Consider the following 27,042-nt stretch of genomic DNA (forward strand, 5'->3'; position numbering starts at 1 on the left):
TATTTTCAGTCATTCAGTGAAAAACATACACTCCAGCTCCTGAGCTGAGCTCAAAGCTTAGGTTCTTTCCACTGAGCAGAGTCTCCTACAGGGACAAGAAATAAGTTTTGCTTCTCATATCTCACTGACAAAGAAGGTCCCCTGCATTTTGGTCCCCTAATTCAATAATGACACAGAGGAATCCATGCATCATTCAAGGATTCCAGCTCAAAGAGGACTAAACACAGCCATGAGAGATGGAGGCTGGTACTGACATCTCTAAAAAGATTTGTCTGGTTTCAATGAGAATGTTGAGGACTCCAGTAAGAGTCAGCAAAGGAGATTATTCAGATGGTTTCTGTCTTCTCATTTCTGAACACATAATTTACCTCTCCAGCACATTTCTCCCTCTCACCTTCTCAGCATCATTTAGATCATGTATAAATCTCACCTTGTAAGTTTCGACAAACTTATGGTTGCCAAACTCAAATTACTCAAATTACTTCTGTAAATGTATCAAATCTCACATAGAATAAGCAGAGCAACAGGCTTTGCAGATCACCATGAAAAGAGAAAAACAGAAACCACAGATCCATAGAAACTAGTCCAATTAATTCCATATCACACACTTTTCCTGATGACAGCAAAATGAAAACACTGAAAATAATTCTGAAAATCAGCAACTTTGTTCTAAAATCAGCAGGAAGCCTTTATATGAGAATTTTTGTATTCTCCACAGTTGCATGAGGACGTAATGGGTGGCTCAATTCTTCATAAACTCTACTTCACAAAACACCTACCTCTAGGACTTTCCCAGTAATGAACTGGTGACATGCTTCACACTTGACTCCAAAAAGAACTTGGTAGTCCTTCTCACAGTAAGGAGCACCATCTCTGAAAAAGAAAATTAACAAATTACAAACCACTTGTTATTAAACAGCATGACTTACACTCTTCCTTTGTCTTCAATTGGAACTCCTACACACAGACCCAGGTAAATGGGGAAGGTTCAAGGGAAACACTTTGTAGTATAAGAAACAAAAATCATATTTTCACTAATGACTCTTAGAATTATTCCTTAAATTTTCATCAAGAGAAGACATCCAGGACAAACCAGTGAAGTAAACCTCCTTCTTCAGAGCAGACTCTCTACACCTACAGGGGGTGGAGTTCCAGAGAATCAGTGTAACTGTTTCTGGGGGTGAGAGGAAATCACAGTCTATCACAGGCAGACAGTTTTTGTTCACTTCAGAAAAAAACCAAAACCTTTGGTAGGCTGCAAGACTATAAGCAGTTACTTTCAAGTGTAAGGTAACGTAGTACTTTAGTATGAAAAAGGAACATACAGTAAAAGTGGAAACACTAGGCAGCCTAGGAGCATTTCTCAGGCACTGGATTTTTTTTTTTTGAGAAATTACAGATGCTACCTCTTATAAATATTGTACACTCCCAAATGACAGGTTTGTGAAACATACACTGTTTCCTTATTTTTTTCTCTTTGCTAAATGCTTGAAGGGGAAAAAAGAAACTGTATCTTCATTTCCTCTTTTATCTTTTCCGTATTCTCTTCCTCTACACTTTCTTACACTTGAAACCCTCTTCATTAGTTTTTATATGGAGATGAGAAATACCATCAGGTCAATCACATCAACACATCTATTGCCTAGAAAAGGTAAGAAATGGACAAATTCCTACTTCTTTTTTCCTCCAAATCACGTGTTGGAAAGCAAAATGACACAATTCTTTATCTGCTACTACAGAAAACATATGCAACAATCCACCTAATTCTCTACAGGAATATGGAATTAGACCTCTTTCAGACTGGTATTAAATATAGACTAGTATCATTAAACATCACCTTTCAGTTGCACTTTGCAGTTCACTTTCCCAGCTCAGCTATCACTGGGAACAAAGACTTTGTTGTATATGAAAAGGTGGCTGAAACAGGATGTCCAGATGTGAATTTTACTGCAAGCAGTAAAAACTGCTAGCAGCTAAAACTGTGCCATGGCTTCAGAAGAGAAGCAGAGGTTACTCACTTGCTGATGTATTCCCCAGTTAGGACCTTCCCACAGGCCTTGCACTTAAAGCACCCCAGGTGCCACTGCTTATCCAGGGCTAGCAGTGCCTGTCCATTTTTGATGTCTCTTCCACAGCCAGCACAATCTGCAAACAAGCAAACAAACAGATGCATTTGTTGTCAGCTACTTGGTTCATTAACCTTAATTAACTGCCCACCTGTCACAACATTTGGTAGCCAAAGGGATGAAGTACACAGCAGTGCAAAGGTACATCTTCCTTTCCTTAAACCCTTCCTGGGTCCTGTACGGAGACTCAAATCTTTCTCATTACAGACATACTCAGTGGAAGAGGGAAAGTACATCTCCTGTTTTTCACGCTGTTTGTGATTCAAAGACCACCTGGCAAGCTCTGTACAAGTTTCAGATTCTGTCAGGAACGAGTTACAAGAAAGTCCTCGCTGCAGCAAGTTCCTTTTTTCTACAGCCATCAGTGTTTGTCGTTTTGCTTTCAGCGAGAAGCTGAGCGCTCACACGGAGCGAGCGAGGCCGAGCGAGCAGCACCGGGTTCGGCCCGTCCCCGTTGGGGGGCAGCAGAGCCCCGCCAGTGGCACAGCCAGAGCGGGGACAGCCCGGGACAGCCCGGGATAGGCCGGGACAGGCCGGGATAGGCCGGGACAGACGGGGACAGCCCGGGATAGGCCGGGACAGACTGGGGACAGCCCGGGATAGGCCGGGACAGCCCGGGATAGGCCGGGACAGACTGGGGACAGGCCGGGATAGGCCGGGACAGCCCGGGATAGGCCGGGACAGACGGGGACAGACCGGGATAGGCCTCCACAGACTGGGGACAGGCTGAGGACAGGCCGGGGACAGACCGGGATAGGCCGGGACAGACCGGGGACAGGCCGGGGACAGACCGGGACAGGCCGGGACAGACTGGGGACAGACTGGGGACATCCCGAGCACAGCCCGGGTACAGCCCAGGGCAGGGGTGACAGCCCTGTGGCTGTGGAGAGGGCAGGGCATTGTTGTCTTCCAGCCGCAGGTATGGCAAACTGGTCTCTAATCGGCAAAAGGGCCCTCACTCAGGAATTCTGGTACTTTCCTGGTAGTCGTTTCTCACTGCAGTCCTGGAGGAGCCTGATTTCCATGCTGATGGCAGAATGGAAACCAGAAGCCAGCAGCACTCTGTCCCAGAGGGTGCCATGATACCTCATGTTACATCAGAAATCTCTAGCTCAGCCCCAAGCTTCCATTCCTCTCCCCTTCAAACATAAAATACTCAAAAAGATTTCCCGTTAAGGGGCAGTCCAGCACATGGTAAGATCTGAAGAGACTGATGTGGCAGACAGCACTGAACTGCAAGGGTTGTGCTTCTGTGCCCAGCCTCAGGGGACAGAAGGACTGAGGGAGAGGAGGGCCTGGAAGCCCAGTGAAGTGGAAAGGGAATGCCCATCAGCTGAGGCACTCATGGAAACCACAGAGGAGACAGCCTGGAACAAAGGATTTTCCAGATATTACTATCCCCAGACTTGGTGTTCCTTTGGTGAATGCCTGAAACATCAACAAATAACGACAAATGGAGACAAACAGAACTGATTAATCTGAGCTCTTAAACCCTGGGCAGCAGGGAAAATATCACCCTGGCTCCAATGCTCAAGCTGACTGAGCAGGTACAGCCTGAAAATCTTCATCTCCTCATGGGTTTAAGCCCAGGCAACATCATGCCTTGCAAAAGGGCAAGTCCAAGTGTATTATCACAACTGATAATGAGAGCAGTCAGTCCTTCTGACTAAAGGGCATGACTTTTGTTTGTTGGAAAATGGGCCAAAAGAACCCCAAATATGTGCTGCCCTTTCCTGCTATCCAGGAATCCACCATTCGCATGTTCCTCTTCCTAGAGCATCCTCCTTCTCAAATCCCTTAAAAAAGGAGGGGAAGGGGACTAAGCATTGTGGTATCTTGTAACAAAATGTGAATCACAGACTTTTGACACAACTTGGACTTGAAAAGCAGCCCTGCGATGTCCTAATATCAGGACTTTGCTCTAGAGGACGTATGTTACAAGCTGAAATCATGAAGTGACAAGGAGTGACACCGTGTAATGTATCCCTCTGCTCTGCCATGACAGCTGAAGGCTCCATGCCAGTCTGTGATGACAGCAAAGGCTGGAACAGGTCACTGAGGGAGGCTCTGGAATTTCCAGCACAGGGCTGAGGAAGGGACAAACACGTGTCAGAGTGGCTTTGGCATGCTGATCTTGGTTTGGGGAGGATACTACATCATCTCTTGAGGTCCCTTGCAGCCCTCATTTTCTTAAGTTAAATCAGAAACCATGCAACATGACTTTGACTGTGAGAACAAATGAGATCCTTCCCCCAGTTCCAGCATGTGCTGAATTGCAGTTTTAAAAGAGCACCCATTTCTCAGCTCTCTAGCACTGCTGCTTCTTCCAGCAGCTTCCGCAGCCAACCTGGGGCCTGTCACACTGTGATGTATTCCCTGCTCTATTTTCCCTCAAAAAATCTGCTATATTTTCCGTGCTTCTTTTTTGTTTTTATCTGGGAAACATCAGTGAAGCTGAAATTTCCATGAAATTTCTTAGAAATTGAATCAATGAAGAGATTCTTTAAACAATTTGTGAGGCAATGGGAGCAGAGAAAATGCCTTACAAAAAAAGGTCTCCCTAGTGCAGCATCTTTATTGATGCCACAACCAGATACATGGGGGAAGTAGGGATCCGTGAAGTACTTCTAACTATTTAATTGCTTCTGTGTAAGCCAAAGTCACAGTAAGTCTGAGCACCAGATTTAGTATTATGCTCATGTTTAATACAAGGGGCTGGCAAGATCCATTTATTATTCTATAGCACCAATGACATCTACACTCTTTCTGGGTTCCTTGAAGTGTTTTGCTAAAGGAAATTAACATCATTTCCATTCTGCTAATAGAACAGACACAATGAATGTCTAGAATCAAAGTAAACTAATAGCCCAGTCCTGTTGTATTAGGTTGAGATGGCTTTTCAATAAATCTGATTTTAATTCTGGCAAAACTGTTTGGTATATACATGAAAAGCTAGCAATTATCATTATCTCCTAAAATAGAAATCAAATAGGGCTGGGCTGGGCTAAGAAAAGACCATTTGTTCATCCAAATTCTACAAATAAAAGCCATTATGATCTCAGGCCTGCATGAGGCACATTTAAGCCCCTGGCTGAATGTCATCAGCGTATGCAGGCAGGATCTCAGTATCACATTAAGCACAGTCTGTATCTGTCTAACCTATAACCAGCACATGCTGCAAATAAAAGGGCTGTGAGGTAAGAATAGTGGTCCACAACCATATGTCAGAGCAGACTGAAAAATCTGACAATCCTTCCCAAATTTGTGGACAATGGTTCCTACCATGGTATTCTCTGGCTTCATACCTGGGTCTAACAGACTGCAACCTTTGAATCTGAGCTTTCTTGCACTTTTTTTTTGCCATATAACCTGGATTCTCCCTTTCTGCCATTCCTTGCACATCACACATTCAGCAGTGCCAAGATAACAAAGAGGAGGAGGCAGACAGTGCAGTGTGCTGGTTAAAATTCAGAGTGAGCAGTACAGCTCCCCTATGCACTTAGATATGTGTCATATTTGACATGTCTGGGTACAGAAGAAAATGCCTGGACAAAAGGACTGTGCTGTGGAGTCATCCAGCCCAAAAGCATGGGAAAGTCGGGGGACAGGGCACACCACTGTAATATAAAGTATGATTTTGACCTCCACTCTCCAGCCACCTTTAGCAGCCCCACTAAAAGACGCAGGTCAGGCTGAGCTGCCACCCATGACACCTTGCTTGTAAAGATATGAGAAAATGTGTTTCCCTTTTTAGCACCTGCACCACCCCAGACATTCAGGAGTGAAGCACCCTGCACAGCAAGGCATTTGTCACTGTCTAAATAAAGCAGTGGATTTTCTGCCTTAGCCTCCCTCCCCTGCTCTCAGCCAATAGTGCACAGGTGAGCTCAGAGCTGATACAGCTGGATTAACCCTCAGCACACAGAGTAGGACTTCACCCACTCCCTTTTGGATTGCTTTAAAGATTTAATAACAAATACAGCTTTATCCCACGTTGTCTGCGCATCTCATATGATTTATGAAAGAGAAACCATCTCTATGTGGTTTTGGCCTAATAAAGAGGGTTATGCAAAAAAAAGTCATGTGAACGATACACCAATTCTGCTCCACACAGGGTTAGCTCTGTGAACAAAGCTAATACCAGTCTGATTTCATGATGAATAATTAAATCACCAAAGAGTTCATTTCAATCCTGATGGCCATCAGAAGCCCATATCTAATAGATAAAGTCTGAAGGTGCCACAACCCCCATGAGTCACAGGTATTCTGTACTCTTATTACACTCCTTTTGTAACTCTTTTCCCTCCTTATAAAACATTGATACGTGAGTTTTACAAAGATGGCACCAGCAGGCTTCTGCTCTGAAACAGGAAAAGCAGGGAAGAGCTGGGGGGGATTTTTGTTATTATTTTAATACTTAAAAGAAATTAAAAGTTTTCATGGACTTACACAGAAATACATTGTCAAACACAGTTGGACCTAAAGAGCAAGTGATTTGAAAGTGATGAAAGAGGCAAATATTATCACTGGAGTCAAGGTCAAGAAATCTCTTAAGTATAAATAGCTCTTAGTCACCTTGAAAAACAACTTATATCCCAGTAATTCTTCTGTGGCAATTTGAAGGTTGTGCAATTACAATTTCTCATAGAGGTAGGGAGACCAGAGTTCTTTCTCAATTACCCTTTAACCACAGATCAGGCAACACCTTCTAAAGCCTTGCATTAAAATTGAAAGGTTTGATGATATCATGCAGGCTTTTCCAGATCTTCAAGATATTTCTGTCAAAGCTAAAAATACAAACTCACTATGTTCACAGCATGACAAATGTTTTCAAAGTTTAAAGCATAGCCATTTGGTCACTGGGGCTGTGGCAAGGCCTGGAAGTCAGAGAAGGACGTACAATATTGGGAGGAATTGAATCTGAGCATGTAACTCAGGAATCTTCTGCCAAACCCCTACTCTTTGCCACTGCAAGGATGGGAAATGTTTGTCAGAACAAATTTGCTATTGCCCTTTTGCTGAAGGCAAAACAAACCCACATAGGCAGCCTTGTATTCCTGAAATCTAACAATGAGAGGCTGGGCACATACAATGGAGGGAAGTAAATTTCCCATGGGAAGTGCAGTATAGCTTTGACAGTTTATTATAAGTGGCAAGTTGGGAAAAACTGATATTTTCAAAACAAGTAGTTAAAGAAAATAAAACTATTTTAGTGATCAAGTAGGGAAAGAAATCCCAATGGCATGAACTGGCATTCTTTGCTTGCAGCACAAGTCCCTGGAAGCATCTGAGTGCCCAACACTGACTTGTCTTTTTAAGAAACACATTATTGTTCATCTTGGATGTATCATTAGACCAGTCACTAGAGCTGTCCCCCAGGGACCAGTATGGGGCTCAGTCCTCTTTAATATCTTTATTCATGATCTAAAATGTACCAGGGTAAGTTTATGTTGGACATCAGGAAGAATCTCCTCAGAGAAAGGGTGATCAGCCACTGGAATGGATGGCTCAGGGAGGTGCTGGAGTCGCCATCCCTGGAGCTGTTTAAGGAAAGCCTGGACGTGGTGCTCAGTGCCGTGGTCTGGTTGACACAGTGGTATTGGGGCATAAGCTGGACTCAATAATCTCACAGATCTTTTCCAACCTAAATGATTCTGTGATTACTGTAAATTGCTGTTTCATCACCTGATTTAATTTGAAGTGATTCAGAAGGTTGAATGCTCTTCCCCAACTCCATTTGGGTCTGTACTGATTTAAGCGTTTAACAGAGAAAGGCAATTCCTTATTTCCACATCTTTCTACTCCTCATTCCCAAAGGAGGCCAAACCAAATGACCTTCTGACAAACTACTCCTGCAAACTGTCCCTGAAAAAATCCTATCAGAAAGTTAACCTTTTTTCGCTTCATCAATCCCAGGTCCTTCTTCAACCCAATCTTTCACACAGGTATCTGAATTGAGAATAAGAGGGTGGATGAAAGAGCAAACATACTGCATACAATGAAAGAGAAGTGTTTTTAAATGTCCTATAAAAGATAAAGTTTTTGAGTTTCTTCCCATCCCAGCCCCCAGAGCCCCACCTGTAAAACTACTCTAAAGGATAAACCAGGGCCAGGTACATATGAGCTGAGGTCAGTCTTTTATACCATCATTTCTTTTACCACATTTCAGTACTCAGGTAGCTCCAGCTATTCAGTTACAAATCCCACTCACAGTAACCCAAGGGAATTGCACCATTATCTCAGAGCTTCATTGTTTAATACCCAGTTCATGGATAGCACATTGTGTCTCTTAATTTGCAGACTTTTTTGGATAATTTTCAACTGTTACTCTGGGAAAACAAGCAATTCCAACAGGGTGCAGACTCCCCAAAATAGAAATGAAACTTATGACATTCCTTTAGGAAGGTTTTTATGCCCAGATAACATATGGCACACTAAGATCTAACTAACAGCTAATTTGCTTTTCACATTCTTTTGTAGTGACCTCTGATTCCTGACTTAGTACCTGCAGGCTTTCTGAACATGACAATTCCCAGATACTCCTGTCCCTGGGGATCTCCTCTGTAATCCTGTTCTCCAAGCTAGTGATCCCTGCTCATGCAACACCCATTTACTGAGGAATTCCTTGCACCTCCCTCAGAACTTCCCTCAGAATTAGCTCTTGAGTAGCACTTCTCCAGTAAAACCCAAGGAGATGGATGTGTTTTGATTTCCAAGTTCAAGATGGGGTTACACTTAGGCAAATAAGAACTGATACATATTTAGTACTGTCCAATTTACTGTAACAGAAAAGCATCCAGAAGAAATGGGGAAACTGGACTGCAAACACCTTCCTGAAGAAGAGTTGTTTTCTGAAAGGAATTTTCTTATACAAAACTCATAAATCAGAAATTTCCTGCCCTGACACAACTATATTTTAAATACAGTTGCTGCTATCTTTATCACTCAGAAGTTAAGTTTCTAACAAAGCTTTTATACCTTCAGAGAAGGATCTAACACAATTTATAAAGTGGCATTAAAATACCAGTCCCTATAAACTAGGAAATAGCTGAGCAAATGGAGGCTATTTGAGTAATTTACCCATTTTTCTGAGTGAGGACATAAAGTGAGGACTAAAAGTAACCCTAGAAAGTAATTCAAATTATGAAAATGCCTCAAAAACAGCAAGCATGCTTCAAAAGAATAAATCATCTTGAAACAATCATACAAATTGGCCAGTATAATGAAAATAACTGCATATTCTTAGGCACAATCTAATGGCTTTTGCCAGAAAGGAACTCTGCTTGGGTTAGCATCATTTCTTTGAACTTTTATCATGTCATGAACATTGACTTGCTTCTTTTATTCTTAAAAGGGGGGACGGGGTAATGTGTGCTGTATTAAGTCATAAATGTAGCTGGCCTGCAAGATTATTACAACCAAACCTGGACTAAAGAAATGGAGTATTAAATAGTGACATTAAAAAAATAAAATATTTAATTAAATTTTATTTTTTAATTTTAATTTAATTTCTGAATTTAAAGTTTTAATTAAATTGAAGTTAAAAATGGGATCTGAAAACACAGGGAATAAACTTGGTTTCCTTTTTCTATTTATGAGCAAAATTAGGGTATATAATATGTGCTACTTAAAAAACTTCTAAGGTCATGGTGATCCAAAGTAACTGCTTTGAAGCTACAGACTCTTGAAAAATATAAATTCTAAAACTGAAATATATTTTAATGCATTTACATTCTTCATGTGTGCAGCAAACTTCTGAAAGTAAAAAAATATCCACAGATACTTTACGCACTCTAAATAAAATTGTTACTTTCATTCAAATAGAGTTTGACAACTCATTAGCAAAAACAGTTGTTAGGAAAAAAATAGAGGTTAAATAATATGATGACTTTATGCAGAGCTATATTAGTTTAAGTAGATGTGTACAGATATGAAGCACCCTCATGTTTATCAATTAGTATTTTATAATTAAAAATCTAAATGTAATCTAAGGTTACAATCAGTCAGTCTAATCATGGTTTCCTGGGTTATTGAACAAACCATGATTAAAATCAATGATTTAAATCACAGTGCTTGAAATCAATCAACAGTGATGTCCATAGTATGCTTTTATTCTATGGTAAATTTAAAAAAAAGAGATATATAGGACTATGTGTGCCCCTTCTGTCAAGTTCCCCAAATCCTCAACTGAATCTCCAGTAGCTAAACACAGGCTTGAATGCCCCAGAGATATTGGAGTGTTTCTGCTTATGTTAACAGACAAGCCAAAAATGAAATGAGAAAAAATTTGTGTTACAGCACGCAAGAAATATTAAACACTTCAGGCTGAAAATTTTTAAAATTTGAAATTTAAAAATGCAAGTACACAACCAAAATTGTTCAGCCTCTCTAAGTTCCCCAGGGCACTCACTGAAGTTATGGCTGTTGTGGGTGAATATTCCTTAAGACAAACTGAGTCCAGTGTCTCACACAAGGCCCATCTCTGTCTGTGCCAAGTACCCCTGTAGCTTTGACACAGTGTGAAATTGGAGAATATTTCCTAAGAATAAGCTCAAAATCACATGTTGGATGTTGCTCAATACCTTTTAAAGCCAAAAATCAATGCAGATATCTTGCTTAGCAACAGTCAGCCTTTCCCCTTCACTTTTAAATTATTTATGGAATTGAAGTTTTCCGAGAGCTCCAGAAAAAAATTATAAAGAACAAAACAGTGAAAAATTAGTCAAATGTGGCTGAACAGTTACAAATCCAAGCTGCAGACTTTTACCAAGAACTATGATTAAAAGGAATTTTGTATCCATTTTAGCTAACTTCAAATGGAGAAGTTTGTGATGCTTATACATCAGCTCTGACATTATTTCTGAATACTGGTAGCAATCACCTATATTTTTATCTAATGAAAGGACATTTATTTCCTGACTATGGGACTGCATTAAGAATTAAAGACCCTTTAAAGGAGGACTGCAAACTAAATTTGCTTCTCCATTTTGATGCTCTGTTGGTTCAAATATAAACTCACTTTCCTGCACTTTCTGGGCACTGAGGCAAAAGCTGACTCCTGTTTTTTCCTTCCCGCCTCCTTTTTCTTCAGCAGGTATGGTATGTTGGCTCTGCTTTACTTCACCATTACCAGAAGCTTGTTGGAAGTTTCAGTTATTTACTGGGAACTTTACTGCCTGCATCTTTTTGAAAGAGATAAGGCTATTGAATAATTAACAAAGATATCTTTTTTCCCCCACAAGTTCATTAAGCATTAAGCTTATTATTTATATCACAATAGAGCAAAGATCCCCAGTTGTGAGGCAAAATCCAACCCTGTTAAACTCTGTACTTGATAGGCATGAAAGCATTTGTCCTGAAGAGCTGACATTCTTTTGAGCCAGAACATAATGTGCAAAACAGACAAGGACAAACACACAAAACATGATGTGAAATCTCCACGTGGACGCCGGCTGGTTGGGGAACAGCTGCACCAAGGATTATTCATGCACATGGAACACTCTCTCGGTCAGTTTGAAAACTCTGGTCCACATCTTGGCTGTACTGTAATGCTCTTAACTCACTCTCTGAGAGGAGAGACTCTTAAAAAGAAAGGGAAGTTGAAATATCTTCCCTCTGCTCCTTTCCAAACTGTATCACTACTGGGTACCTCGGCATTTATAGGACACGAGGGTCTATTGCACTGAAAAGAAACAATGGTGAAAGTCTTCGTCAGCATTTTGGAAGATGAATTTTTCAACATGAAAACTCCTGTTAGGTGATTGTAATGCTCCCATTTCTTTTGGATAGGGAGGTTTGTCCCAGAAAACACCCTTTTCACTTGAAATGAAATTTCTTAGCTAGCTCATGTACATCACCAAAATGATCCAACCTTTCAGCAAAAAGATAATCAGAAATAGCTAAAGCTTCCAGACCAGCTCCCAGATAAGGAACCAACAGAGAAAGGGCTCAACCGCAAGTGGAAAATGACATAGCTTTCTTATTACTGAAGGGCTTTACTGTGGAGTGAATTTCTCAAGGGAAAAAAACCTCTTCTTGAGGAAGAGGGACTAAACTGCATTCAAAGACATGTAGCCTCCTCTGGATTTCAATGATGCCTGTGCCAGAAGAGTGCTGGCTCGAGTCCCTCAGCCTGCTGGCACCACCTCCTGTGCCTGTCCCAAATGAGGAGATCTCTGTACAGCTGCTCTGCTCTCTGCTGGACTTTTCACACCACCTCTTGTGCATTCAAGAAAAAGTGGAAGCCAATGTTGGATCTTTTAAAAATGAAGATATGACTAAACTGGAGACTTTTTTTTCAAAGTCTGCATCAGTTCATTTACCAGCTGCCATGGGGAGAATTCACTGATAAAATGCCCTAATGGAGGGCATTTTATGCAACTATGCAACTGCACCATTGCAGTTTTGCCCTAAATTTAGAAATAACAGGTGCCTGCACAACTGGTTTTCTGGAGAGACAATGTGGACCTTAAACACACTGTGTTACCCTGCAGCCAGAACACAGCAGAGAGCAGGAAGAACTCAAGACAGTACAAACCAGGCAATCGTACCAAATACAAAACCTGGACACTGTTTCAAACATAAGTAGCAATTACTGGGACACATTATTGAATTATTCCTTTATTGGGCCCCAAAGAAAAAAATATCATTTCTTTGACCGCATCTTGAAAACCCTGAACTATCCAAGGCATCAACACCTTGCTTTTAGTCAGTGTTATCTACTTGTCCCCTGTTTCTGTGCTACTCTACATCTGTCCCAGTCACTTTGCTTTATAGCTCACATGCCATTTATCAAGCTGTCATATGAAATAAAACAATGACAAAACCAAACACCACTCATTTCATTTGTCTGCAAAGTTATTTACAGGTATTTGTTATTAGATTTCCTGCTGACTGAATGAAAATCCCAAAGTTAGTGCACTGTGTATTTCTAGCAGTAGCCAAGGAACAGGATTGATTCAATTATAAATTATGATTACTCTACAGCAGCTGAATAATGAAGGAGACTTCTAAAAATTTAGAATAACAATGGAGTCACTGAATTGGTTCTTCAAGAAAATAGCTGTAATTTCAGGTAACATATGTGCAGTGTAAGAAATATTAATATAAATAAAGTAAATAAGTACTACGGACACAACTAATACTAAACAAAATAAATTAAAATTAATTATTTAGCATTTTCCCATCTGATTTTCATGGTGTGCACTACAATAGAGTGTAACAATATTCAGGTTCCTGTTATTAGAGATGTTAACCCCTGTACTTTTAGGCATTTGATTTTCCTTGAACTCATCCAAGCAAAGCTGTCAGTAAGTTTTCATTTTTGTGAAGTAATAGACACCGGAAAATGACATGTCAGTATTAATGCAGATGTTCTAGGATAGAAGGCTTCCTATTACATTACACAAACCAATCAAACCTGATATATTTGCAGTCTACTGAATTCCCTCAAACTTACTTTGTTTTAAGGAAAGTCTCCTCCAGTGACCTACTTGAAAGTAATCAGGGGAAGCTGACAGCAATACAGGACATAAAATAAATGCATAGTGTGAATCAGAGTCTCTCCTAAAAGAATATGTATTTTAAAAAAATCCTTTCAAATAATGGCAAAGCATTTGAAAAAAATTATGTATTAGCCAGCAGGAGAGACCTGGAAGTAATTTTAATTACTTTACACTAATTAAAATTAACTTTTTGGTGCCAGCAAGATACTGTTCTGTATCTAAGTCAACTTTTGCACAAAGCTAAAGTAGCAACTGGCATATCCTTGAAGAAAGAGGATTCTTCACTGATTTTTTTTTTAAATTTATTAGTTCTGAACTTATAAGCTGTTCTCATTTTTATTTGTCCATTTTGGAGAGTTTTGCACTAAAAGGACCTGAAACTCTATATGACACATTTCTACAAGTCTTTGTCCATAGCAGAACATGATGCACCAATGCACCATGGCAGATGCTGACAGATTTCAAAGCAGTGCACTCCAAGCTGTTGAGATCAGGAGCTCTCTTGCTGTGTGAACTGGCAAACCAGTTTGTCATCAGGACACAATTATGATTATAAACCCCAATAAATCTCATCACAAGTCCCACGAAATGTTGTTTTATAATCCTTGCTACCTATGACTTCAGTGTGGAAGCCATTCAAGTAGACACCATGGCTGTGGGGAAGTGACTATTGAGCTCTTTGACTTGCTAAGTATCAGACAAGTTTAACCTGTCATTTTCTAGGGGTATTCTGGCACCTGGAGTCAGGGATGTGGCAAGTGCCACACTGCTGGACAGGTGTGTCAGCTTTGGAGAGCCAGATCTAGATTTTTCTATGCTCTGGCATGCTTAAAAAAAGAATTTCAGTACTGTTCAAGGTCCCTGTGCCTTGTAGTTCCTTGCCAATTATGCCAATTGATATTATTGAAAATATCAATTTTCACATCCTTCCTCTGTCTCAGAAGGATTCTCTGGGTGCCTGAAGTCCCTCATAAATTTTTATGTTGCTTTTTAGGTCTTGTAAGCCATTTTGCAGGTTCCTAAATTCTTCATTAACTGATTAGGCCTGTGCATTTTCATCTGCAAATCTACAATTGTAGTGGCAAAGCATCACTTCTCAGACAGAGAGGCATGGAAACAAAAACTGTCTCTCATTTTCCCTTTGTCTAAGGGTTTGATTACATGTTCTCAGGCAAATCAGATAACCTGAGATTCATTTGACTCATCCACTGAGCACAAACATTATTTATCTTTGTCTTTCCATAGCACCTTATAATCCAAGGATCTCAAAGCCAAGTACCAGGAGAAAATACAGTTTCTCCCTGAAGGAAAACTACCCAGTGTCACAAGGAAAGCTGCAGCTGTTTTGATTTACAAACTACACTGGGTGAATGCTGAGTACAATCCAGCAGTCAGAGAAAGAAACCCCAAAGATTAAAAGAATTAACTACCAGAGGCAGAGATTAATATCAGTAATTTACAAATTACCTTTTAAAAGTGTTAAAACCCAACAGCAAGCCAACTTAACTTCCCTCCCAAACTTTCTTTATTCTCTATCTCTCCCTTTAATTTGCTTTCTGTGTCTTTTATAATGGTTTCCTGAGGTTCTGATCACACTATCATTGTGGCATCAGTCTACTGGAAGCATAATCCTGGAAATACCCCCTTTAAAAGATAATTTAATTGAATTCTTAAATAGGAGAAGAAAATTAATTTCCTCTGACTTCATCCTCTTTTGAATAGTTAAACTTATACAATCATACATTAAAGAAATAGAATCTACCAGCTTTGAAACCTCAAGTTTTATCATTAGGTACTTTTCTGGTGCCTATCAATGCAAAATTTAAAAACAAAAACTTTTAAAAAATCCAGTCACTGGGGAAAAGTCATTTTTTTTCACACTGAAATGTCTAAGTATCTCTTCCCATCTGTAGTAACAGGCACTTAATAAAGAGAAAAAAAACCAACACAGAAATTCCCAGAGATAGTTCACTTTTCTAAATGTGAAAAACAATAAAAACACCAAAGGACTGCATTATGCTAGTTTCAATCAGATGTTGATGAGCCAAGAGAAGTGAGAGGTTTCAGAAATGAGATGGCAACTTACTGCTTGATGCAGACAGTTCTCTTGGGCTGGAGGACATGGGCTGAGCACACATCTGACACAGACAGTCCCTTCCATTAAAGGTAACTCGATCTCCTGGTGGAAATGGACGCCTGGAAAGTTCAAGAGAAAAACATATTTTTGCAAAGGTTATGCCAGAAATTTTCCTCTGTTCCTCATGCCTTGAGTTTTCTGCCTTCCTCCAGCGCAATCAGTATTTTACAGAAACTCAGGCCAAATAGTTTCTGCAATGTGGCCTTGGCAAAGCCAGGCACTGGAAGAAATCCAATCCATGGATGCAAGCGGGGCAGAGGTTAGACTTGCCTTGTATTTTCATTTAAAAAAGATTATCAAACAAGTTTTATCTGAATAGCAGAGACAGTGGAATCTGCTAAGACACAACAGCTACATTTATGATGGTCTCAGTGTGATGTTGTGGATAGCAAATGATACAGAAGAGAACTCAAAGAATAGAACTGTTCTTGAGGCTGGTGAAGGAATGTGGTGCTAGTCACTCATAAATGTTAAGAATGTGTGTTAGGCAGAAGTTGACATTGCTGTTAACTCTTATTTGGTGCCTAAAGCAGAGGATAAGCAATATTTAGTAACTCCAAATTTTTAATAAGGGGCATTAGCTGCTGAGTGCAGACCCCTGCTACACCCCACCTCACTCCAAAACTGCTTAGCAAATGAGCAACTGCTGATTTCAACAACAACAAAAAAATGTTTCAGGTGTTGTTTCCTTTGCACAGTCATCTCTAAGTGGGCCAAAAATAAATCAGCAGCAATACTGAATTTCATTAGTCTATTTCAATGACTCATCTTTTGTTCATTCAACATAAAAAGACTGATGCAAGTCAATGTACAGAAAATTGATGTCACATTTCACACTGTCCCTGGGAAATAAAATGGCAACATACACATTTTATGATTACCAACATGCAGTAAACTCACACACTATTTAAAAACAGAAAACAATCAAAATGCTTCAGTAGAAAAGGGCTTGAAAAATGTACCAGGCTAAAGGACAGAGTCCTTCAACTACTCATCAGATGCAGGAGTTTAAAATGCCACCTCTCTGCCATCCACAGAGCTAAGCTAACTCCTTTTTACTTTCTGTAGAACTGAAGACTGGTTCTCTTACTGGGAACAAGAAAGAATATTTGGAAAGAGGGGGAACCCCAGCAGTCCCAAAGCCACCTGCTCGCATGTGATTGTTTGACTTGTCCTGAGAGCTCAAATGTAGCATCCAGAATTTTGTTTCACTTCTCCCACCAAGCTGGGCTGATCACCTGAACTCAACTCTACTCCATTATCTCCTTGTGTGTAAGCCTGACAATTCTTTCAAACATGAGGACAACTTTCTGAGAAGGGAACTACATGTAATACAAAAGCCGTGTCCCCCAAATAAATGAGCGGCATTTTCAAGACTTTTCAAGTCAGACTTTTTATAACAAAATAAATGCATCCTCAAGAGATGTCTTGAGACTTGTGTCTCATGGCAATACCTTTCCTTGTGTTTTCCTTGAACTGGGTTCCCACCACATTATTTGAAGGGGTGACTTACTTGCAGAGAGTACAGGCAAAGCAGCTGGGATGATAAGTTTTTCCCAGAGCTGTCACTACTTCGCCTTCCACGAACTCCCCACAGCCATTGCAGCGGGTGCCGTACATGCGCTGGTAGTCCAAGGTGCAGAGATATTCTCCATTCTTAATGAAAAAACCTCCTTGTGCCAGGTCACAGCCACACACTGGGAGAAAAAAACAAACCACAGAGATTAGGAAAATATCACTAGTAAGGATGTTAGCTGCTCAATTGTATCAGTAAAAGGGTGAAAAGCCAGTCAAGGATTTCTGTGACTTGGCAGTCTTTCCACTGTAAAATGTTTATTCACTCAAACCAGAACACATCACAACCAGGTGCCTGTTTTGCTTTGAGAAAATATTCAGAGTCCTACATTGGCATTTCTGGTCAATACAGAGACAGAAAGCAATCCTACTTCTAACAGCCAAACCCCATGAAGAGAAAGTGCCATGGGAGATTAAATTTCACATTGTGCCTTTAGCTTGGATTGAATAAAGAACTCAAAACTACCTATTTAGTGCTCCCCCATATCACCAAAAATTTATACCCAGCTGCTCCCAGGCACTTTGGTTTCTGGCACTCCTCCTGCTCCTCTGTATAGTGCTGTATCTGTGTAATTCAGTAAGAGAAACCACTCTTCACAGCAGTCTAGCACGTTAAATTAACTCTGCAATGAATTCCATCCTTCGTAAGATTCAAGTATATTCAGATCAAGTATCAGAAATATTGAATATCAGAGATTCTGAGTATTAAGGAAAAATAAATAAGCAGCATATTAGGTCCTTGCAGTTACAAAGTCCTTGAGAAATTAAAATATGAAATACAGAAAGATTATCAGGGAACTGGATTCAGTTCCTCTTTCTGCCACAAGTCCCAAGCACAATACTGTACCAAGCATTCACTCTCAGCCCTGTTAAAAGGGGCTAGTATCTCATCAGCTACCTGTCTTAAAAATTAAAATTGCAAGGAATTTGGGGCAGGAATTGAGAATTTCCTTTCTTTTTTCCAGCCTTGGAGGTCTAATGACTGCTACTGTAACAATAATTAATAGAACAACAATAAACAGTACCAAAATGCAGCTTAGAAGGAAAGCAGTATCAGTACCAGCATTTTTCCGGTTTCACATTTCTGCGTGGAACAGCGATAATATTCCATGTGCAAACAAATTACATTTCATGGTGGCATTAAATCCACAAGCAGCCAAAACTCAATTATCAGTGACTGAGGAGAATTACAAAGAACTACTGTTAAGGCTCTGTTAAAATGCTGCAAAATGTTCCAAGCTGGCTTTTTAGGTACACCTCCAGAAAAAAAACACTTTCAGTCCTTCTTTTTCTTCTATTGATCTCCATTTTTTTTTTAAATATTATATTCAGACTAACAGTAAAATATCCCATAAGGCAAAAAATACAAGTGACTTCTACACCACAGCACCTTAGAGCCCTCCGGGGTTGGGAACCAGATAGCAATTTTCCATGGAGGTCCAGAGGTGAAACCTCAGCCTACTTACAATAGGTTTGCTTCTCTAAGTTACTTTGGGCAGATCCTTACCATTAAACCACATAGAAATTGAGAATTCTGCTTTAATGTTTAAAAGATGCTTTAGAAGCTGCTAAATTTTATTAAGTGCTATGGAGTACTCATGTGTCTATGTGATTATTTAAATTGTAGTTTATGCAATTAATTAGTTGTATAAACATTGTATACAATTATTTAAATTTTAGTTTATACAATTAATTGTAATTTAGACCTTGTAGATTTAACATCCAAGTATATCTATTTTTCAGCCTCAAGCTGAAGGTGCTCAGTGTGCTTGGGGTTTGCCTCAGAAGCTGCATTTATGAGCTCTCTGGCTCTTTACTGTGAACCCCAGTTCTACCAAAGAGTCACTTTTTGAAGAATTCATTTGATCATTGTGGTTCCCTTTACCTGCCTAGGCAAGGATCTAATAAGCTGGGATGATCAAATGTAACTTTCAATACTACCTCTGTTCTAGCTTCTTCTGAAAGGCCAGATTCAGCATCATAAAGAGGTGGCAGATGATTGTTTGCAAAAACTACTACAAACTTGGAAGGAAAAGGTCCATGTGCTCACAGTTATTAGGCTCTACCCCCTTTGCATGCATGGCCACAGGGATTCAAGATGAAAGTGGGGGCTAAATATTTCACAGGTCTTTTACAGACAGCTATTGCTATTATCAAAAACAAGCTCCTTCTACTGCCCTTTTCCTTATGAAGTCTTCTTTCTTCCCAATCTCTAACTCATTTTGCAAATAACCCAGAATGTCTGAGTTAAATTCTGACACTGGCAATCCACGAATTCAGGCCCAAGCAGAAGTGCTCATGATGTGAGCCCCCAGCAGATTCATCATTTTTGGCATCCTCACAGCAGGAAGCACACACCAATCTGCAAGAATTAGAAAAGCCCTGGCAACCCCACATTACAATGGATTTTTGCAGTCAATTTAGCACATGTGTTCCTGTCCCTAATCACAGCTTTAAGCTACATGGGAAAAACAAGGGTCACCCAGACTGTTAACATCCATGGTTGCAAAAACGCTATTCCAGCTGGCTGCTTTCACTTTGAGTCAGAGATCAAACCAGAAAGGACAAACATGATTGTACCCACACTCGGTGTACAGTGTGGTGTGTAACAGGGAAGGGATTTGAACAGATCTTGTTTCTTACTTTTTTCTGCTTTTTACAACTGTGCATTAGTTGTGGCTCTGACAATGTATCCCCTCAAGCTGACACATATTGCCTCAGCACATATATATGACTGCTATAGGAAAACCACAAAAAGTAGGGACAAATTGAAATTGTCTTTTATTAAAAAGAAAGACCATATGCCCACCACTGTTCATGCCTCAAGGAGCAGAGGCAGTGAAGAGAAATCAGCTGTGAACTCTATATACGTACAGTGCATTCTAACTGTGTGATCTAAACAACTGCTGTGGAACACATATCATGTCACCAAAGAAAAATTTATACCTAAATGATGGCAGTTAAGCATAAACATGAAACTATTTTTTTCCTGTACTGATGGGGAAAATGACTTTGAAAGAATTGCTTTGTGGAGCCAATAGGGATGCACCAATCATGTTTGAGAAGGCAAAAAGCAAGAGATATTATCTAAACATCCCTCACAGAAATAGTTCTACAGAAGAAAAACATTTCCCCAAGATCCTTCCTGCTCAGTATGATTGAAAAGTTCTGTTTTACATGACCAAAACCCTCTTTCTGAAACAGGAGACACTGGGGAGCATTTCTGTTCCCTAAGGTACCACAAGCATAGAGACAAATAAGCCAGCTTTTTTTTTTTTTTAATGAAAAAGAGAAACCATTATCTTCAAAAGCTCTTGGAGGAACTCAGCCTTTCTCTGAGTCTGTATATCAAAGAATTTCATATTCCAAACAAACCATCCTGACTCTCTTGTGAATGGAATAAGCTGGAATACAGTTCTACCTCCCACTGTATGGAAAACACCCACTCTCTAGCTTTTTCTGTCTTTTACTCTCTGGAGCTGCTATTTTGCATTCTTGGAGCACAAAAAAATCAGAGATACTGTCAGAGCTTCTGTCAGCTCCCAAAACTACAGGGTCTGCTATGGAAACCTGGGATGCTCAAGACCAATCCAGTTCCCTGTGGACCCAAGGGACATCTGGACCATTCCCTTAAGCTGAGTTACTTCCATGCTTTAATGGTGACGACAAAAATGAAGAGATCTGAGTTTTCCAAAGAGAATGAAAGCAGGATTTGATCCTACTGAGCATTATTTAGGATTTCCTTATTGTCAGGGAGAGTTGAACTCCATGTTGATGTTAAGTAAAAATTGTCTCAGCACTGAAGAAAAAAAACCACAGGAGAGTCTATGAATCTGGGCTCTCAGTCTGCAGAAGTGAATACTATTCATTAAGAAAATTCTAATGATCTACTTTGTTACCCTGCATTAAATAAGGTGCAAATTCAATTTCCTGCTGGGGTTTTATTTCTTTCTTGTATTTTTTCAGCTTCATAGAATAATGGTGCTGTTTTCAAGCTTGGAAATAGTCATACAACAGTTATTCTTAGGACATAATGGGTCTCTTGTTTGAAGGTAGAAAGGAATTTGGAAATGTTTCCATTTATCACCTACATCCAAACAAATACACTGGGAAAATCTGTTTCTTTTTTATTCACGTAAGAGCTTAACAAATCCCATATTGATGAAAGCAAGGTTCAAGTTCTTATTAAAGTTTCTGCATTTCAAGTGAACCAATTCTCCCTCTGCCTTTTACTCCTCCTACCAACACTTTTCTTGATGGCGTAAATCATTTAAAGAAAAAGTATACATCCAAGCATCATCAGAAGAGCACATAAGAACAGTACATGTCAGAAGCTGTGCTGCAGCACTGCCCTGGCAGGGAGATTGCCAGGCACCAGTAAGAAATGCATCCAGCAGTTTGCAAAAGCTGTAACAGAGACCCCAATGACCATTTGTCACACTCCTGTCACTGGAGATGTTTTTCTCTCGTATGCTGATGACAGATGCATTTTGATTGAAGCTATTTGGAACCGTGTTCAACATTCCCAGTGGTTCTGGAATCTCTTCTCATTTCAGTAGATTGACTTTAGAAACAATGCTGGGAAGCCAAAGCACATAAATATGGAACAGATACAGGTGACCTTAAAACCTGCTTTGATAACTTGACATCAGGTAGAAGACAGGTTTAGCAGCTAAAACACCTCCTGAGCAAAAGACAAGATTGTATTTCTCCCCTCTTCTCCTAAACTGTTCTGAGATCCCCCTTGGGAAGCATCCTCTAGCCTCCAGTCAGGCCTTTCTCCTCTTTCCACCAAAACCCTGATGCTCCACTTCAAGCATCCTGCCTGCACCACTCCTGGGTGAGCTGTCATTGTGAAACAAGTAATTTTCAGTGGGGCACTTGCATGAAATCCCTGGGAATTTAGTGCAAGCATTCACTCAACTGAAACCAAAAGTGAATTCTGAGTCTCAGATGAGCTCAGTTTTAACTTGATCAACTTCCCAGTCAATGCCATGACCTTGTCTTCAGTCCTCCAACACTGGAGACACAAATAACGCTGCACTGGGAGTTGTTCCTGTCTGCACCTGACTTGCACAGATTTCAGTCTTTCTAGCAATCCCACAGCCAACAGCTCATACCTGAGCTCAACAGCAAGCACAGCAGCTGTATGTAGTGTAGCAATGTGACAGCTTCCCCACTTCCCCACTGAAATATCACTGATTTGTGCACCAGGATGGAAACCATGGCAGGAATCATTCAACCATTTAAAACACCTTTCACATTAAACTAAGCACGAGGTGGAGATCAAAGTCATTTACAGGTCTGTGGGAAATGAACCTTAAAGAAAAGGAAATCAGTGGAAAAATGTCAAAGTTTAGCCTCGGATCGCTTGACTGTAACTATCTAGAGGAAACATCTCTCTAAAAAGATTTTAAATAAGCAAACCAGGAATTTAAGGACAGAACAAACCCAAACCTCATCCAAGCCAGGCAAATGAAGGTTGCACAGACCACAAAGCCAAGAAACTTTCTGTATTCTTGTAAGGATGCTCTGCCCCACTCACCAGGCACCTGTTAAGCATCCTGCTGCTCCTCTACTTTCAAAGGGATGCAGTAGCTTTTTAAAATCTGACATGGCATCTGTCAGCATTCATCAGAATCAGCCAAGCAGTGCAATTAATTTCATTTCCAGTCAAATGTTTGGTCCCTGAAGAGACCTCAAGCCCAACTAAACTAAGGTTGGTATCAATCACTTGTCATTAATAGTATTCTAACCCCAACAGAAAAGTAAGAATCCACTTCAGAATGGGAAGAAATTGAACCTGAAGAGAAATGCCAGTAGGAATCACTGCAAGAACAGTCTTCAAGACACAGCAGCTAAGATTTGTAAATGCAGAAATGGCAATCAGTCTCACAGCTGCAACTGAGGTTTGATTTCACATCAAGCTACCTGAATGCATGAATTCACATCTGAACACCATTCCCTGGCATGGGAGAAATTTTAGCCTCTGCTAGCTTCCCCAAAACAACAGATTCCCATTTCTACCTGGATCTTGGTTCAGTGAATCAGAGCTTCTAGTGACCTCATGTAATTTTGTGATGCTCAGGAAGGAGCACGTTCCACCCACACGTGTTATCACATTCACACATCAGTTTTTCTTACAGAAGAATTTGTGAAAATGCAGAGATCTTTCAAACACTGCACTGGACATCTACTACAAGAATGGCCTCAGATTTAAACTTTCCATCCACTGACACTGAACTATTTATAGCACTACCCAGCAGCCTGTTTGCAGTCTCCTCCTGCTGCCGCTGAAGGAATCTGATGACAGATCAAAGGTCAAAGAACTAATGATTTAAAACACATTCCAACCTGTTGATATAGTGTCTGCTTACATGACCCTGACTTCTTTCCAGTTCAAAGTCAAAGGATTACAGAGCATCCCAAAATTTAAACTCAGGAAGCCTCCTCCTTCCCTGTCAGGCTCATTAACTACAGATGATGTAGCCTTTAAAAGTCATTACATAAAAAACCCAGACCTGTGCCTGGAACCTAAACATACCACAAAGGATTCTGCAAGTTAAGCTCAAGAAACATCTAACTGAAGAAAGAAAAATTACCACATTTATTCTGTAATTAAGAAACTGCTTTATGCTGTTTTATAACAATGTTTTAATAGAAGCTTTAATTTTTTTTCCTGTGGAATACTCTAGGTTTGTGGATGCTTCCTGGATGTCAAGACTTGGCATTATAATGCCTTATAATTAGCAAGGTTATTAACAGTAATTGCCTTTTGATATTTGGTATCACTATAGCATGTGAAATATTGTTAGACAGTAAAACATTTTCACCTGACCCTTATGCCACATAATTGCAGATGTCCCGTTCCTGGAAGTGTTCAAGGCCAGGCTGGACACGGCTTTGAGCAACCTGGTCTAGTGATTTGGCAACCTGGCACATGGCAGAGGGGCTGGAACTTTATGATTTTAAAGTCCCTTCCACCTCAAACAATTCCATCACATCATGTGATGGTGAGGACTAAAAATCTTAAGAACACCACTCATATTCTTACAGCAGGATTGCTTATCTAGGAGATTAAATTTTTGTTTAGTCTACATCACTATAAAAAACACTAAGTTTTCCAATTCATATTCAACATCATCAACAGGGACATTCTCTACTATTTGAAACACTCCTACCATAAACACTACACTATCTTGCTCAGATAATTCAACCAATCTCTACATGTACCAAAATCCATCTATGTAAACTTTCACATTGTTACTATGAAAGCTTAAAGCTTTTTCTGTTAAGCCATACAGTGTATTGAAACCAGTTTTTCCCTCTAACCCAAAAGATGAATCACAGGCTTAATAATAAAGCCTTATTATAGCAATTTTGCTAGCCTCAAAGTTTCCTCTGCTAGTACATGCAATAGGGTAAAATGAACTGTAATCAACTGACAATGGTAGAAAATTATCATTTGTATCAGATCACAATTTAAATTGAGATATTAAAATCTCTGCTCATGCACATAGTAATTTGGGGCCTGATCCCACACACATTTACATATGGAACAGCATTGCAGTGAGTAGTCTTAGTTTTTCCAGAGAAGTTATTCATGTACGTAGATGCTTGCAAGAAAAACTTTTACTTCTTCATAAGCCACTAATTAATTCTTGTTAATGACAATGTTTATTTGAGACAAACCCAATGTCTCCAGCTCAACCTCTTCATCTAACCTTCCCTCCTCACAGCCTGCTGCTTCCATTTCCTCATAAAGATTAACAATTTGGTATGGTAAGAGTGGTGTACTCCTGCTAAAACAGACCTTAAATTAAACTTATTTATTACACCTGGAGGAAATGCAGAATCCTATTAAATTTGCATTTGTAACACAAACCAGTGTAACTCCCTAGCAAGGAACTTTCTTATGAAACAGCCAAAGACAACTGCTCTGAATGGCATTCCTAGAGCTGCACTCCTAAATGTTCTTATCCATCCTCTGTCCATCATTCCCCTGTTAACTCCAGCTCCGAGTCAGCTGCTGCCTGCCTGAAATTCTTTGCCTATCGGGAGGATGGCAGAGCTCACCTTCCTGGGGACAGCCACACCATTTTCAGCTTTTTGTTTTCCTATCAGCTCTTCACAGGAGCCACAAATAGAACTGGCCAGCCCTGCCAGGCAGATAGGACACAGCAGCTGGAGACACATGGCTGTCCAAAGCAGAGTCCCAGCAAGCTCCAGCTTATCATGGGGGCATGGGAACACGTCAATCAGTGGAGGTTTTACTTGTCATCCTTGGCAGGAAGCAGTTCCTCTGTTCTTAGAAAGATTCCAGAGATGGACAGAGCACCAAACTCCTGGGGAGGACGATTGTCTGATCACATTACGTGACACATGAGCATGTCCTGAGCTGCCTGATGCACATGGAGATGTAAGGCACCGTGCTCCTGCAGTGCCACAGCCACCACTGACATGCATGCCAAGCAGTCATGGAGTGCCTGAGAGCCTCTGACACCACCCAGGGAAGCAGGACTAGAAGCATATCAAATACACTTAACAGTATGATGTAACATAAAGTTGAGAGCGTGGATGGCAATAATAAAAAGAAATGTCATACAGAGCAAAGAACAGGATCACACAGAAACTCTGTGACTATAGAACTCGTGTGACAGCCTTATCAGGAAATGGATTATTTTCACATCTTCTAAGTCTATGGGCAAAAGTTTAAACACTTTCAGCAGGTATGAAAACAGACAAGTGTGAGCTTGTTCAAGCTTTCACACTGTAGATGTGAGCTGCAGTCTTGAGAGCAAAGTTTAGTACACAAAAAAGAAGATAACCAAGCCACCTGTAGATGCAGCTGATATGTCCTGGTCCCAGTATCTGTTGGTTTTGCTGCCTAACAACATAGTTTATAAACAGAGGAGGGTCTAACTCCACCTCCTGTAGAGTTGCAGTCATGTCAAATTAAAAACCCATCAGACTAAGAGGGGGAAAGCCACTTACTTGAACAGCTGTGTCCCACTTGTATAAACCATATGGTCAGACAACATGCAGTATGAGTAAATAACTTCATGGCTTAAACAAAAAATGCACTCAAATAACAGAGGCTAACAATAAACAAAATCTGCAGTTCAGGTAGAAGAATCAAAACAGGACTTGAAGCAACCTCTCATACACACCCCTTTCCTTTCTGTGAAGACAAATGAACTCTTAAAAGATAACACTCATTTGCTGGCAAACCCAACTAATAAGGCACAGACTGAATGAGCAGCATGAGAAAAGTCTCTAACATTGAGCTCTGGCCTTCTCAGTTCAAACTGGATTTACTTTCCTTCATTTCCTTAACAAGCTAATGGTACAAATCATAGTTTCATTTCCCCCAGAGAGTTATTTCTATAGCCCTCCCTTCTCTGGTGATCTTCATGCAAGCACTCCTAAGGTCAATAATATTATAGAATCTTTAACTGTCATCAGCTTGGAAATATCTCTCAAAACAGAAGCCACAATAAGTTTAGACATTCCTCTAGGGAAGGAAAGAGCAAAAACACAAAAAGCATTCTAGTAAATCCAGTCTTGCAACAGAATAGTCAAAGAACAAAAGCAGCTTATGAGTAAGTAACTGAAACACAAGTGAAAGAAGAAACCAGACTTCAACCCTCCTAAAAAAAGCAAGATTAATGTGGTGCATTCATCAGGACAACAATTCCAA

The 27,042-nt window shown here is 40.2% G+C and overlaps 1 protein-coding gene across 20 annotated transcripts in view; it reads right to left on the reverse strand.

Moving 5' to 3' along the window:
• ABLIM1 (actin binding LIM protein 1) overlaps positions 1-27,042 on the reverse strand; it is a 192,517-nt gene that overhangs the window by 71,362 nt on the left and 94,113 nt on the right. For all 20 annotated transcript variants that reach the window (XM_015633086.3, XM_015633102.3, XM_015633099.2 and 17 more), the window contains exons 3-6: positions 17,281-17,464; positions 15,717-15,826; positions 2,019-2,145; positions 780-873 (exon numbers count right to left, since the gene is read on the reverse strand). In XM_015633086.3, coding sequence (XP_015488572.1) covers positions 780-873; positions 2,019-2,145; positions 15,717-15,826; positions 17,281-17,464 — 515 coding nt within the window. The remainder of the gene's footprint in view (positions 1-779; positions 874-2,018; positions 2,146-15,716; positions 15,827-17,280; positions 17,465-27,042) is intronic.

Source organism: Parus major, chromosome 6 (genome assembly GCF_001522545.3).
Source record: "Parus major isolate Abel chromosome 6, Parus_major1.1, whole genome shotgun sequence".
NCBI classification, from domain to species: Eukaryota; Metazoa; Chordata; class Aves; order Passeriformes; family Paridae; genus Parus; species Parus major.